This window comes from Brachyhypopomus gauderio, unplaced genomic scaffold (genome assembly GCF_052324685.1).
Source record: "Brachyhypopomus gauderio isolate BG-103 unplaced genomic scaffold, BGAUD_0.2 sc40, whole genome shotgun sequence".
NCBI classification, from domain to species: Eukaryota; Metazoa; Chordata; class Actinopteri; order Gymnotiformes; family Hypopomidae; genus Brachyhypopomus; species Brachyhypopomus gauderio.
In genome coordinates this window covers 3,210,855-3,227,628 of record NW_027506868.1, presented here as the reverse complement: position 1 = coordinate 3,227,628, position 16,774 = coordinate 3,210,855, and the positions used below count along the sequence as shown (strand labels likewise).

Below are 16,774 nucleotides of genomic sequence, written 5' to 3'. Positions count from 1 at the left end.
CTCCGCTGTTGGCCATGTTTATTTTGCGCGCTGCACGCACAACCTGCGTCCTTGCGTCATAATGTCGCGATATAGCGAAATCCTATCGAATAAAGAAATGTACCGGTATTTTTGTGAACGATATTATATCGCCCACCCCTACACACAAGGGTGTGTTCTCTCACCCCTTCTCTTCAGCCTTTACATCAATGACTGTGTCTCCAAGGAACCGACTGTAAAGCTCCTGAAGTTTGCGGATGATTCCACCCTGGTGGGCCTCATAGCCAACGGTGATGACTCTGCTTACAGAAAGGAGGTTGATCAGCTAGTGTCCTGGTGCAGCGACAACCACCTGCTGCTAAACACAGACAAGACTGTAGAGATGGTGGTGGATTTCCGACGCAACCCACCCCCTGTATCCCCCCTCTACATCAATGGCTCTGCAGTTTCCACTGTAGAGTCACTCAAGTTCCTGGGCACCACCATATCCAGGGACCTGAAGTGGGAGAGGAACACCGTCAACATCAACAAGAAAACTTGTTCTTCTTAAGACAGCTCAGGAAATTTGACCTGCCACAGACCCTGATGATCAAGTTCTATACAGCAATCATAGAGACCATCCTCACCTCATCCATAACCACCTGGTTTGGTTCTTCTACATCACAAGAAAGAGCCAGACTCCAGCGCATCATCAGATCAGCAGAAAAGATCATTGGATGTAACCTGCCAACGCTGCAGGAGATCCACACCAGCAGGGTGAGGAAACGCGCTTGAAAAAGTACAACAGACCCCTCACATCCTGCACATCACCTCTTCCAGACTCTCCCCTCTGGTAGAAGACTAAGGACCATCAGACCCAGCACAACACGACATGCTAACAGCTTCTTTCCCAGAGCTGTAACGCTCCTCAACCACAGCGGACTCCTCTGAGTCTTTAAACCAAATAGGCTTAACTGCACTGAACAGGACATGTCGCTTACTTGCACTACGCTATTTTGCACAGCCGTACATTGTTAACATCATCCGCAACATCTACAACATTAATAAACATAAACCTACCTCAGGAACATCTGGATACCTATATATTCATACTCACATATTCATACTCACATGTGTATAGTACAGATTTTATATTTTACTATTTATATTGTCTTATGAATTTTTGTCTACGCTCTTTTTTTTCCAGTACTGACTATATTCCAGAGTCTATTTATTGTTTATTGTACCTTTAGAGTTATGTTTGTCAACAGTGTGAACGTGTTACATGTCATACATGTGTTGCTCTCACCAAGACAAATTCCTAGTATGTTTAACATAAATAAAGAGATTCTGATTCTGATTTTTTGGTATCTATCATTTTTCTTTACAGTTATGCTCGTACTGCCCACAGGGGGTGCTGTAGCACCCCCAGCACTCCTAATTCCCGCAGTTATGCATTTCACCAGCGTGAGCTTTTTACAATTTTAGTGAACTGGATGCAGGCATGAAAATCTGTCACCTTTCGGCGAAATTTGCCGTTTTGAAGTTGAAAAGGGTGACCTACGCGAATCATGTAGATCCAAGGACTCTTTTTTTGTTTGTATTTATATTTAAATTTCTTTCATGACACGCTCTTCCCTGCCGTCTTCTCTCACGATAATATCGCGCTGAAAAAAATTGACACCTGTCAATGCCAGAAGCCCGCTTTCGCCATTCCAGATGGCTCAGTCAAAACCATTACGTCTTAATGAACCAATAAATAACATCAGCGGCTAAAATGAGTGTAAAAAAATACCAGGGTTCACGTGTTTTTATCTTGTCACAAAAGGCTTCTAACATGGGCTAAAGCACAGGGTAGGCTATCAAATGACGAGTTTACAACTTCATCTTCAACCTTTTCAGCTCTGGCATGACTGTTATCCTCACACGTCCCTGGATTCACCAGTTAGAACTACAAAAAAATCTTGTTTTTTATTTTACGTCACCATTAACTATCTACCTATTTTTCACAAGAGTTTGCTTTACCGCAAAATATGAAAGTAATATATGAAATATATAAATTATATGAAATATAAAATATGAAATATATATATATATATATATATATATTATATATATATATTATATATATATATATATAAATCGCGAAATTCGGGATATATATATATTCATATTAGGGGTGGGCATAGATTAATTTTTTTAATCTAGATTAATCTCACTGAAATCTTGAAATTAATCTAGATTAATCTATATCAAAATGGCTCATATGCGTGCTACCCAAGTAATGACTAAGTCAGTTTTTGAGATAGGGTTTCTTAATACAGAGAGAGCATTAGACCAGGGGCTCATCTCCTGTTTCCAAAATGCATCAATGACTGCTTGAGAAAGCTGTTCTACTTTGATACTTGAAGAAAAAACATGCTCAATAAAATGTAGGCTACTCGTGTTCAACGGTTTATTCAGTAAAACATGAATTTGTAAGCCTACATACTGTACATTAAAAGGAGTTGATAACATGTTTATTCAGCTAAACATAATATTTGAAATGTAAGCCAACATTTAGTACATTTAACCTCACAGACGTAATTTGGGGGGGACTTTTTCAAAAGCCGGTTTTGGTCCTCTGCAGTTTTAACGGTTAAAAAGAAATATTTAAATAGCGACGAATCTAGCACTAGGACCATGCAGAAAACGACCGCTCCGAGCTCCGCTCCGTTAACGCTTTACGTTCCTAAAAATGAATTTTCCATGAAGCAAACCTGGCGACTTCGTGGCTGCATCCATGTAAACACACGTACGATTTGTAATTCACAGGTTTGAAAACTCGTTCTCGCCCATACTGTGCAATTTGGTTAGGAATACAGCCCAGCTAAACTATCAAGGTGAAAGTCATCATAGTTTGCTTACCCATTTTGGCCCAGTTCCCAACCCAATTTTCAAAATAGATTAACGGCGATAATTTTTATATCGCCTGATAAGAGTATCAAATTAACGAACGCCGTTAACAGCCCACCACTAATATATCCGAACAACCCCCAATTAAAAAATTTAACAATTTAAAAGTTAAAATTTTAAAAAGCTCACGCTGGTGAAGTGTGCTAAACATTAAACGTCATGCTCAAGGGCGTGGGAGCAGGTTTGACATTGGGGGACACACATTTGCTATCAAATCAAAGCCCGTTATATCTTTTGGCGCCGCCGCGAGTGGCTGCCTTTTCCAGTAGCTCAGTCTTTGTGTGTTTTGTTTTTTCTCGAGTTTTCTTTAAACTCTATTTATTGTCTCAGGCTTTTACGCACGACCAAGTGCATCTTATTTATATCCTAAGGATATTTTAATATATTGTCATTGTGGTATGGAGTGCAGCGTAGGGTTTCGATTCTATTCCCGGGAACAACTGCTGAGCCTCCATCCCAGGGGACGCGGGGGCATTGTCCAAACAATCCCGGGGGAGCGGAGGCAGAAATATCGGGGCTGCAGAGCCGGTGCTAAACTAAAGGCTAAGAAGACGGAGAAGCGGCGGAGATATAAACCCTCGGTTCCGTCGGTGGTTATGGGGAATGTCAACTCGCTGACCAACAAAACCGATGAGCTGGCTAGTCTGGTGAAGCTCTACAGGCAGTGCAGTGTGCTGTGTTTCACCGAGACCTGGCTCACCCCCGACACCCCGGACGCTAACGTGGAGCTACCTGGATTCTCTACAGTGCGAGCGGACAGAGACTCGAAGCTCAGTGGGAAACGCAAAGGTGGGGGGCTTGCGCTTTTCATCAACACCAGGTGGTGCAACCCCGGTCACGTAAGTGTGAAGGAGGTTATCTGCTGTCACGACATAGAACTGTTAGCGGTGAGTCTCAGACCATATTACATGCCGCGGGAGCTCTCACACGCCATCTTTGTCTGTGTTTACATTCCACCCCGGGCGGACGCACAGGCAGCGTGTGACGTCATCCACTCCACTGTTGCAGCACTACAAACAAAGCACCCGGACGCCTTCTGTCTGATTTCTGGCGACTTTAATCATGTCACACTGGACTCTACCCTGCCTGCCTTTTTCCAGTTTGTGGACTGTCCCACCAGAAAAAACAGGACTATTGATCTGCTGTATGCTAATGTGAGGGATGCATACAGGGCCACCCCACCACTGGGAAAATCAGATCACAATCTGGTTTTCCTACAGCCTCAGTACAAACCACTGGTACTGAGGCAGCCTTCTACCTCTCGTACATTCAGAGTTTGGTCTCCTGAAGCAGAAGAAGCCCTCATGGACTGCTTCGAGACCACTGATTGGAGCGTGCTGCTGCATCCACATGGTGAGGACACTGAGGGAGTGACACACTGTGTTATGGACTACTTGAACTTCTGTATGGACGTAGCTGTTCCCACAAGGACTGTACGCTGCTTCCCAAATAATAAACCCTGGATCATCAGTGATGTCAAGGACCTCCTCAATCAGAAGAAGAGGGCGTTCAAAGATGGAAACTCGGTGGAGCTGAAGCGCGTACAGGGGGAACTCAAGGTACGTCTGAAAGAGGCCAAAGAGTCCTATAGGATAAAGGTGGAGAGAAGGCTGCAGGACAACAACATGAGGGAGGTCTGGGGGGCGATGAAAACCATCACAGGGTGCAAGAACAAGAGCAGCAGCCCAGTGGAGGGGGGTGTGGACAGAGCAAACCAGTTCAACAACTTCAACAGGTTTGACTGTCCTGCTCCTGCTGCCCCCTCCCCCCCTGCAGCACTCACCACCCAGTCACCCCCACTAGCCCCCCCAGCAGCCCCCTACTCCTGCTCTTCCCCCCCTCCTGCAGCAATTACCACACTTTCACCACGGCCAGCGAACCGGCCCTCACCCTCACTTCTACGATCCCCGTCACCATCACCACCCTACCTTACTGGGAAGCAACAACATGTCAGGATCAGGGACTGTTCCTCTGATACAGTGATCAGCAACACAGGAGCACCACAGGGGACCGTCCTCTCTCCAGTCCTGTTCACCCTGTACACATCAGACTTCAAATACGACTCAGAGTCATGCCACATGCAGAAGTTCTCCGATGACACTGCAATTGTGGGGTGTGTGCGTAATGGACAGGAGATGGAGTACAGAAGCCTGATTGAGGACTTTGTGGTGTGGTGCAAAGCTAACCATCTACAGCTGAACATCACCAAAACCAAGGAGATGTGCATAGACTTTAGAAGGTCCAGGCCCTCTCAGCAGCCAGTCTCCATTGACGGGGTCAATGTGGAGATGGTGAAGTCCTACAAGTTCCTTGGAGTGCACCTGGACGAAAGGCTGGACTGGTCAGTGAACATCGACCACCTCTACATGAAAGCCCAGAGCAGACTGTACTTCCTCAGGAGGCTTGCATCATTCAGGATATGCCAGAAGCTCCTGTTGATGTTCTACCAGTCTGTGGTAGCCAGCGTCCTCTTCTATGCTGTAGTGTGTTGGGGAGGCAGCATCAGCAAGAGGGATGCTGGACGTATTGACAGGCTGGTGAGGAAAGCTGGTTCTGTGCTGGGTTTAGAGCTAGAGCCCCTAACACCACTGGCAGAGAGGAGAGCCCTAAACAGACTGCTGAGCATCATGGACAATGTTCACCATCCTCTGCACAGTACAATCACCCGGCAAAAGTTATATGCCAATGAATAAGGATTTTTTTTTTTGAAAAAGCAGTTTTTACAGTCAGTTGAAATGAGTAGATCAGGAAGGTGTTTAATGTTTGATATTTATTGCACATCCACAGACCAGTGCAGGATAAAATCCTTTAAAATCCCAAATCTTTGTAAAAAATAAAAGCAAAAGTAAACAGTTACACTATATAAAGTTGTTACGATTCACGGGGACGGGTGTGACGCAATTGCAGGAATGAATGTGATTTATTAAACAGTACAGGTAACGGACAACACAAAGGAAAGCAACAAGGCACAGAGGTATATATATCAAGGGGAACATGCGAAAACACAAAACGGAGAACCTACGAAAACAACTAGCTAACAGAGTACAAACATGCCACAACAAACCTCATCAATGTATATACACGAGAGCGCTAACTCGATTACATAGAACAAGAACATGACACCAAAGCACAGACTAAATAACAAACTCATCAAACATCGCCGCTGGAGGCTACGTATGATACACGTAGGACAAGGACAAACTAAACAAGCGAATACAGAGATGAACAAACGGTATACAACTGAATCTAAGAACAGGGGAGATATTACTAGGTACAGAACCTATGGGAAGGTAACAGAAGGACAAGAGTGCGAACGGGTAACTAAACAATGAACCAACGAGAGACAAGATAAACTCAGAGAAAATAAACCAGAACAAACCCAAAACCTTGAGGGAGAAGAGAAGGGAAGGCACGGGCAACAGGACGCTGGATGTAGAGGAGAAAGGCATAGAGAGGAACAGGGACAGAGAGCACACAAACACAAACGCAACGACCGACACTGGAGTGACACACTAGGGGGTTTATATACACAGAACCGGATAGTGAAACGAGACTCAGGTGTGGGTGTGCTAACGAGGAGGGCTTGACAGACAGAGGGAGGAACAAATGGGAGCGGGGAGCTAGGCGGGACCAGGGAGGAGGGAGGGGCTGGACGTGACAAAAGTGCATTTACATCTATCAAATTAAATTAAATTCTCTCAACCTGAGACAACTGGTTTGTTCACAATAGAAGTAAACTTAACAATAAAACCTCTATTCTTAATTAAATAAATCAAATACCCAGTCTGGTAGACATTCAAGAACTTCAAGTATTTTCTTAAATAATGTTTATATCGCCACCTTGAAAATGTAAATTTTTCCTCGGCTTGCTCCTGACTCGCCATTTCTGCCTCTTCTCCGTTTGTGTCGTGTCACTGGAGTATTTAGGCGCGCGTGTAAAAACACTGGCTCTGATTGGCTACCATAACGCTGCATTAGCCAATCGCTTACTGACTTGTTAAGTGAAACAGGTGTTACACCGAGAACTGTGACCTATCGAGATCTGTTACTCCTCACTAGCCTGGGCAGCGGTCCGCTCGGATTACTGTTAGTATATCAATATAGTAACGCACCGCTTCTAATGACCAGTAACGTCAACGGCGTTGTAACGACAGGAAAAGTAATTAATTATATTATCCCATTACTGACAAAATGACGCGGTTACCTAACGCCTTTATTTTTAACGGCGTTATTCGCAACACTGCAAAAAATTTATGTTAAGGTTTCCTGACTAGACAAGACTAACATTAATGTTAGACAGTAATGCTGTGTCCCAAACAGCACACTCTAGAACATTACATACTGCACTACTAAAAGCCCTTCAAACCATGGTGTCCTTTTATTTATTCGTTTGTTTTATTTGTTCTATTTGTTATATTAAATTTTTTATACATTTCAGTTAAGTTTTACGGCAGATGCTGTTACGTTATAGGCCTATCTATAACTATTGTGTGGGTTACTTATATAACAACTTCCACTTCAAAGAATGACAGACCGGACTCGACTTAACCGTTTTTTACTGTTCCAGCCCCCGGAAGTAGTTCCCTCCAAATGGGTCCGTACTCCACATACAACATGAACGTTCCATTACAGAACACCTCCCCCTTAAGTTAGTTATCCCTTTTACAAAGACCATTTCCCCCTAGCCATCAATCGATAAGTGCCTACAACAGTATAACATTACTCTAGCATAAATTTACTCAAATAGATCCTTTTCCAGGCAAAAGTAAACATCTTTTTTTTTTTTTTTTTTTTCGACTCAGTCCCAAAAGTCTCTTACAAATCCAGACGTCTGGGAGGGCGTGAAACCCGGCCTGCTGCAGTGATGTACGTGTTGGATGTGTCTGTATCTGTATGTTTGTTTGTGTCTGTGGTCGTGCATGCAGGTGTGCCTGGTTCTGGGGTGACCTCAGGCGTTTTAGTACTGTCAGGTGAAGGAGTCTGTGTGCCGTTAACTGGGCGCATGTGTGTGCGGTTTCGCCTAACTGAACCTTCATCAGTGTTGACAATGTAGGATCTGGGTGTAGACGCATTCTGCACCACTGTCCCATACTTGTTTTCTTTAGGCAGCCAAACCTCTTGACCTGACTGCAGCTGCGGCAGGACCCGGACTCTGTGGCGCAGGTTGTACTGACGCTGCTGGTTCTCCTTCGCCCGCCTTTCCTCCTTCCTGAACTGCCTGATGTTCGGCCACCGAGGACGAAGTGCAGCTGGAACTTGGGGAATGTCAGAGCAGATCTGCCTCCCCATAAGAAGCTGGGCTGGAGAGTAGCCACTCTCCAGGGGTGTGGCACGGTAGATCTGCAGTGCCCTTGCCTTATCGCCTCCTCCTTTCCACAGTCCCTTGACTGTGGTAACAGCCCGTTCCGCCTCGCCATTGGCCTGTGGATACCTGGGGCTGCTGGTGACATGAGCAAACCCATATGCTCTGGCGAATGACTGGAACACCGAACTGCTGAACTGCGGCCCGTTGTCGGACATGACAGTCTCTGGTGTCCCATGGCGACTGAACGCCTCCTTGAGAGCCGCCACTACTGTCTCAGCAGTAGCTTCTCTGAGGTGTGCTACTTCAATGTAGCGGGAAAAATAGTCCACTACGAGCAGGTAAGTGCTATTCTCCCAGAAGAACAGCTCCGAGCCGACACGTTGCCATGGTCTCTCTTGCACTGCTGTCGTCAGCAGCGGCTCCCTCTGTTCAGCACGATGTTGTAAGCAGACGTTGCAGTTCTCCACCATCTGTCTGATGTGAACCGACAGTCCCGGCCACCAGACTGACTGGCGGGCCCTGGCTCGGCATTTGACGACCCCTTGGTGCCCTGTGTGTAGCTGCTGCAAGATCTCCCCCCTCAGCTCACCTGGGATGACGATGCGTTGACCTCGGAGGAGCAGCTGTCCATTCATGGTGAGGTTGTCTTTTTCAGTCCAGAAGGGGGTCAGTTCGAGGGGCAGTGCGTGTCTCTCTGGCCACTCGGTCTTGCAGTACCTGATCAGCTGTGCACAGATTGGGTCAGCTTGCTGCTTTGCCGCGATCTCGTTCAGACAATGTTCTGTGGCAGGAAGGCTCTGAGTTACGGCGTCCAGGAACACTTTGACCTCGGCCTCCATCTCCTTTTCCTCTGCCGTGAAGGTGTGTCGGATTGGGGCCCTGGATAAAGTGTCAGCAGTTATCAAGCTCTTCCCTGGCACGTGTACAATGTCAAACGAGAACCTCAGCAGCCTCAGCCGGAACCTCAGCACTCTCGGTGGGAGTTCGTCGAGAGCCTTGGTGTTAAGCAATGGCACTAGGGGCTTGTGGTCTGTCTCCAACCTGAATTTCAGTCCCAGCAGGTAGGAGGAAAGACGCTCACATGCCCACGTAGCTGCCAGGGCTTCCTTCTCTATCTGAGCATAGTGTCTTTCAGTGTCTGACATACCACATGAGATGAACACGATCGGTTTCCATACTCCGTCTGGTTGCCGCTGAGTGAGGACGCCCCCTAGGCCAAAGGATGAGGCGTCTGCCGACACGCACGTCTCTGCTGTCGGTGAGTAGGCAGCCAGCACCTGTGTGGAGCTGAGCTCCTCTTTGAGTCTTTTGAAAGCCTCTTGCTGTGGTGTTTCCCAGCACCACTCATTCTTTCCGCACAGCAGGTCTTTGATTGGGCGTGTGTATGACGCAAGGTGTGGCAGAAACTTACTGAGGTAGTTCGCCATACCCATCAGTCTCTTCACCCCCCCAACATCAGTTGGTGCCGACATCTCTTGTATAGCCTTGATCTTCTCGGGGTCTGGAGTCACGCCGTCCACGGAGACCCGGTGGCCCATGAAATAAATGCTGTCCTTTCTGAACTCACATTTCTCCCCATTCAACGTAAGTCCCTCCTCCTGGAGTTTCTTTAGGACCTGACAGAGTCTCTCGTCGTGCTGGGCCTTGCTGGCCCCATACACCAGTATGTCATCAGCATGACACAATGTGCCTGCACAGTCCTCCAGCATCTGCAACATGCGCCGCTGAAAGTGTTCGGGTGCAGAGGAAATCCCGAACGGCAAACGGTTGAACGCAATACCTCCCGAACGGGGTGATGAAGGTTGTCAGCAGCTTGCTTTCCTCTGCTAGCGGGATCTGCCAGAAGCCGGAGGTGGCATCCAGCTTTGTGAATGCTTTCGCCCCGGCCAGCATGCCCAGGGTGTGGTCGATGGCTGGGAGGATGTGTCGTTCCCTCTGAACCCACTTGTTTAGGTGAGTCAAGTCGACACACAGCCGTATCTTGCCGTTGGGCTTAGGCACAACGACCATCCCGGCACACCAGGGTGTGGGTTGTGTTACCCTGGAGATAACACCCATGCTGACCAGTCGATCTAATTCAGTCTTTACTTTGTCACGGAGGGGGAGAGGCACTCGGCGTGGAGAAGACAGAGCGTGTGGGACGGCATCGGACTCCAGTGCGATGGTGTAGGGCTCCTTTAATTTCCCTAGCCCGGTGAACACAGTGGGAAACAGTGCCTTAAAGTCCTTCTGCGGTGCTTCCACTGCATGGACGCGCTGCACCAGATTAAGAGCCATGATCGCAGGGAGGCCTAACAGAGGCTTGGACAGCTCATTAACAACATAAACGTCCTGTCTAGTTGTTTTTCCCCTCAACGTCAGACTCCCTTTAAAACACCCCTCAACCCCTAGTCTGTGATGCCCTGGGCCGTAAAGCACTTTCCATGGCTGCCGCAGTGCCCCGTGGACTCTGCTGTAGTATGTGCTGCTGGGAATCGCGGTGACTGCAGCCCCTGTATCCAGCTTGAACGCGGTCTCCTCCCCGTTCAACTGCAACACCCCGACCCACTCATCCTCTCCTGTTGACCTCAGTTCCCCCAGGAAAGCGAAATCCTCTTCTTCACCTCTCACGTACCCCTGCGTGATGTCGTGTACCCCTTTTGCTGACCTGCATGTTTTTGCGTAATGTCCCTTTTTGTGACACTTTCTACATTCGGCGTCGCGAGCCGGGCATTCTTTCCAAGGATGTTTTTTCATATTCCCGCACTTGCCGCAGTCTTTTTTCTCGTAGCCAACTTTCCGCCCCTTCTGTTTCTTTGTTATTGCCTCTACCTGTCCTGCTGTCGACTCGGCCCCCCTCAGCACCGGCTGTTGTTTCTTTACTGCTGCACTTTGTTTGACCTGCGTTATGGCTTTTTCTAAGGTGAGTTCGGCATCTAGCTGTAACCGTTCCGACAGCCTGCTATCAAGGATTCCCACTACTATTCTGTCCCTTATCAACTCATCCCTTAGAGCCCCGAACTGTCAATGTTCCGCTAAAGTGTGCACGGCAGTAATAAAAGACTCCACACTCTTCCCCGGTTGCTGGTTCCGACGGTTGAAGCAGGCTCTTTCGTAGATGACATTCCTCTTGCTAACGAAGTGCTTTTCGAACGCCGCCACGACAGAGTCGTACGATTTCTTCTGCTCTTCTGTCGACGGCAGCACATTCAAAACATCGTCAGCCTCCTCTCCCGCCGAGTACATAAACACGTTGACTTGAAACTCCTGTGACTGTTTATCAAGCCCTGATGCGATCCTATAGCGATTAAATCGCTTGACCCACTTCGGCCAGTCACTCGGATTAGTAAAGTCAAATTTACCCGGCGGGAAATACTGAGGCATCTGGGCAACCGCTACCGCTGGCTGGCTCATTTTTGTAGTCGTCTGTTGTCTTCTGTTTCTTTTTCTGTTGTCCACCACTAATCTGACACCATGTGTACGTTATAGGCCTATCTATAACTATTGTGTGGGTTACTTATATAACAACTTCCACTTCAAAGAATGACAGAGACCGGACTCGACTTAACCGTTTTTTACTGTTCCAGCCCCTGGAAGTAGTTCCCTCCAAATGGGTCCGTACTCCACATACAACATGAACATTCCATTACAGAACAGATGCTGCAGTCTTACGCATGCCTGATACATGTTGGTTATAAAGAAGAGTTTTGTAAATTAGACATCATGGTTAGTACCAGTGGTGTAGTCCTAAAAAAATAAGTGGGGGGTCGTTTTTTAAGCGGGGGGGGGGGGGGGGGGCATAGATCGCCAGGAGTTAGCGAATTACTAATGCATCATGTATAAACCTAGCGTTTGACGTAACTCCCCAGCAAGAGCAACATCCAGTTAAAATAAGTGGGGGGTCGCTGTTCCCCCGCTACACACTCCCACTACACCACTGGGGGGATGCATCCCCCCTGTTAAAATAAGTGGGGGGTTGGCGTCCAACTGCATATATTTTAGCTGATATTAGATGTATGCAGTAGCTCTCTGTAGGGTGTAACGTAGCTCGCGCTACGGAGCGAGGAGGCGGACACAAACGCTGAGGAGAGCGAGATTTAATAAAGGGAATACCACACTCAGGGTCAAGGAGGAAAGCATTGGTCAGATCAGTGAGGGAGTCCGAACACAAAACACGGAGAGACATGACCGAATGAAACTTGAACTAAAACATGGGTAGGACACGTAAACAAACGAAACAACCAGGTACATGAAACACAGAGCGACTGGGCAGCGAACGAGAAGTACTCACAACAGCGTGAACAAAGTACAAAGCACAAAACCACAGATAACCAGACTGGGGAATGACCGGGACTTATAACACTGAACTGAAACAAGGGACAGGTGATAACAATAGCATAGGGGCGTGGTAACAAACGAGGAATCACAGAGACAAACGAGCAGGGCGGGATAAACAGGCAAGGAACACAGACACAAGGGAACCTAGAGTGACAGCTAGGAGAGGGGGCGTAGCCATACGTGACATAGGGTTTTAGATGTTGATTCTGATTCAGATGCATAAGGGTGAGATTGAAACCAAGTGACAAAGAGACAATGAATGTTGGTACACTGTTCAAGTCTGACAGAGAAAATTAAAAACCAAAAAAAAAAAAAGAATAACCAAAACTAAGATTTTTAAATAAACCATTTCCATGTGATTCATGTGTTTTTAACCAAGACAAAATTGTGATCATAAAAAGAATTGAAGTGGCTGGTAGAATTTTTCTTTCACCACCCACTGCAGGTGGAAGAATGAATTTCCATATACAAATGATGAACGAACGGAAACACACATTTTCTCTTAAAATTACCATTTCCAGTGGGGTGGCACTAGGGGTGGCAAGGGCTCTGTTGGGTGTGGCAATTGCCACCCCTGCCCCCCTTTGGTTCCACCACTGCTGGCTGCTTGTTTCACTCCTGATTTGTCTTCTAGCATGTAAACCACTACATGGACGTTTTATGAAGGTTAAAAGTTAGATTCTCATTGAAGGCAGTTTTTAATGGCATCTGTAGATTATAATTATATCTGAAATAATATATGAGCATAAGAATTACTTCCACAGAAACAAACTTCTTTTAGGGTGATGTAACCCTGGTGCAGAGCTATAGAACCTTTAGTGATTGGTGTGATGGAGAGAGAAGAGAGGAGGTTCTCGGGGGTAATGTGTGTCATGGAAGTAGCGTAGTTGACTTGGTGACATTACTGCACGTCTGTGGATGGAGTCAGGACATTGTGCAGAGAGAGGACTAATTCCAGGACAGAGTCGGACAGTAGGGACAGAGAGAAGTGGTGATGGACATTGTGTATATCTCTCTCTCTCTCTCTCTCTCTCCCTCTCTGTATATCTCTCCGTGCCTCTCTGTGTATATATATATATGTATATATATATCTTTGCTTCTGTGTGTGTCTCTCTGTGTGTCTGTCTCTCTGTATGTCTCTCTCTGTGTCTCTGTTGCTTATTTGTTTAATCCTTCATTCCTCATGCTGATGTCATTCATGTTGATCATTTGTCATGACTGCAGTATTGATCTGAGGCATGTGTGCACATGGCCTATGTTGGAGAGACACAATTGGAGGATGTTTTGTACAAGGACCCATTCCTTGCTATAAACACACACAGCATGTCAACTATGTCTCTCTCTCTCTCTCTCTCTCTCTCTCTCTCTCTCTCTCTCTCTCTCTCTCTCTCTCTCTCTCTGTCTCTCAGGTGGAGTGGAGTTGGGCATCAATGCAAAAGGAGAACAATTGAAGCATTGGTTCGAGTGTCTGAAATTCAAAGGAAAGAAAGTGGAATATTGGCACACACTGACACAACAGGGGGCGCCAAATAGCGACTGACGTACACACTCAGCTCCACACCCAACCCCTAACCATAACATGTACACAGAGAACCTAAAAGTAATAAGAAGAAGATGCAATAAACATAATACTTTAAAGATAATGACGTGTGAATGTGAACAAAGCCTGCAAGCCACATCTTTAAACATGAAACTGAGCCTGTTGTGGTGTGATATTGAACATACACATCAGAGAATGTCAAGTTAGCGGCACACAAACATTTCTGATCACCCTTCGTGAGGCTGTCGTGTTGTGATCAGGGTCTCAGGTCGTGAACTTATAAATGTTAATTAGAAATTTGTTCATATTTAATAATCATTCATAAACCAGGTGTCCGGTATTTCTTTTAGTTGTCAGTTTTGGAAGAAGAATTTGCACGCTGTCAGTGAAAGCACAAAATGCACATACACACATAAAAACACAAGCACATACATATTCACACACACACACACACACACACACACACACACACACACACACACACCAACTTACATCTCTCCACATTCTTGAGTGAGTTAATCTGCTGAGAATCTTTAATTTTTATTTCCTTATTAAGTTAGTTATGTGTGGGTCACGCTGACTAACAGTGACCACATGACAGTATTGTGTGTGCCTGTTTGTGTGTGTGCGCCCATGCTTGTTCTTGAGTGTGTATGAAAGTGTGTTTGCATGCATATCTGAATGACCTTGTTCTGTAATATGTATGTGAGTGTGTGTATCTAGTCGAACTCTCTGTTGAACATTTCAATGGAGTCTCCTTCTCCAGTAGTAAAGGTCACCGATGAAGACTTACTGCTGCCCTCTACTGGTGTAGTGCTCAAACTGCTTCACACATTAGGACCACCTGTCTCAGTGCCAGAACTCAACAGTAAACACCAGAGCCGGAGTGGCTAATTGGGAGATTCTGGAGGATTCCCGATGGGCCAGCTCATGTCAATCTCTAGTTTGGGCCAATTGGGAGGGAAAAATAATCTTGGTCCGGATTTGGGCATGAAACTCCCGGGCTGAAAAAGGAGCCCACTCCGGCCCTGGTAAACACCACCTTTGAAAAGCCCAACAACCAATCAGACAGACTTGGAAAACATCCAATTAGAGAACCTCTAAAGAACACAGCCAATCAAAGACAGACTCTGAAGAGGTCAGACCACCCACCACTTGGACTGAAATATAACTATTCAAGCAATTCCTTGGATCACATTGACTACCTGCAATCCTGGATTTAGTGAAAGAATCTTGTCAGGGAGTCATGTGTTACGCTCTCTTTTCTCCTTCCTCTGGGTTGAGTGCCTAGGTATCGTGCTTCCTGAACGACTCTTCTAAGGGGACTCTGAGTGATGATTCAGATGAGTGATCATTCAGCTGAGTGATGATTCAGATGGGATTAACCTTCTGTGCACTGAAATGCCTTTATTCACATTTACACAGTGGAGTGGTGTCTTTGTAATGTTTAAAAGAATGTGCATTCAGTTTTACCAATGATAGAATTGCATGTGATCTAAGTATGAACTCAGTATGATCTCATTGTGATCTCAGTGTGATCTCAATGTGGTCAAAGTTTCATGTAATAAACTGAAGACGCTGTATGTAACATGGTATGCTAGCACTGGACTACATCTGGAGTCTGGTTTCTTTTTCTTTTTTTTTCTGTTGTTTTTGTGTTGGTGAACAGTCACTACTACAGGGTTCCTGCTCCTTTGCACTCTCACTTTTACATCAAAGTCTGTTTAGCTTCGTTAATCGGATGCAAGTGTGCAAAATGAGACAGGTGTGTTAAGATGAGACAGGTGTGTTATCATGAGACAGGTGTGTTAAAATGAGACAGGTGAGTTATGATGAGACAGGTGTGTTATGATGAGACAGGTGTGTTAAGATGAGACAGGTGTGTTATCATGAGCCAGGTGTGTTACGATGAGACAGGTATGTTAAGATGAGACAAGTGAGTTATGATGAGACAGGTGTGTTATCATGAGACAGGTGTGTTATCATGAGACAGGTGTGTTATCATGAGACAGGTGTGTTAAGATGAGACAGGTGAGATATGAGACAGGTGTGTTAAGATGAAACAGGTGAGTTATGATGAGACAGGTGAGTTATGGTGAGACAGGTGAGTTATGATGAAACAGGTGAGTTATGCTGAGACAAGTGTGTTAAGATGAGACAGGTGAGTTATGATGAGACACAGCATATAGTGTTATTAGCACTGCAGTTAGTAAAATCCCACATAGTGACGTATCAGTTCAATATAATATAAAGCCAAAATCCATTTCGGTACTTTTGTTGCTGTGCTGTTGTTAATCATAAAGCTGAGGTCAAGGGAGTGCTGGGGTCAGGGGTCAGGGTGGTACTGGGGTTGAGGTAGTGTGTCTCTGGCGTTGGATGATCCATTTGATATCTTAAAGGAACAAAACTGCTATCTGACTGCATTGTCATGTTCACCTTTTACAATGTGTTTACAGCAAGCTGCTCCCTCACTGGCACGTGTTTACTGTCAATACTGCAGACGCATCAGGGTGTAGTGGTGGGGGTGTGGAGCATGTCCAGTGTGAAGGAATACTCCAGTCTCATGTGTCCTCGCTCACTGTCTTTGTGAAATATGTACTGTGACTGCCATCATGTGGTCAGTCTTTGTATCTGCGTCTTAAAATAAATCAAACATTGCACACATGGCTTTTGGAGATTAATGTGGAAAAGTGAGAGGC

General features: G+C 46.0%; 1 protein-coding gene across 1 annotated transcript in view; it reads left to right on the top strand.

Annotated features, from left to right (window-relative positions):
- The window catches only part of doc2g (double C2-like domains, gamma), a 111,975-nt gene extending 95,236 nt beyond the window's left edge, over positions 1-16,739 (top strand). The window contains exon 11 of the mRNA XM_076985401.1: positions 13,945-16,739. Coding sequence (XP_076841516.1) covers positions 13,945-14,075 — 131 coding nt within the window. The 3' untranslated portion in view covers positions 14,076-16,739. The remainder of the gene's footprint in view (positions 1-13,944) is intronic.
- Positions 16,740-16,774: the final 35 nt, after the last annotated feature.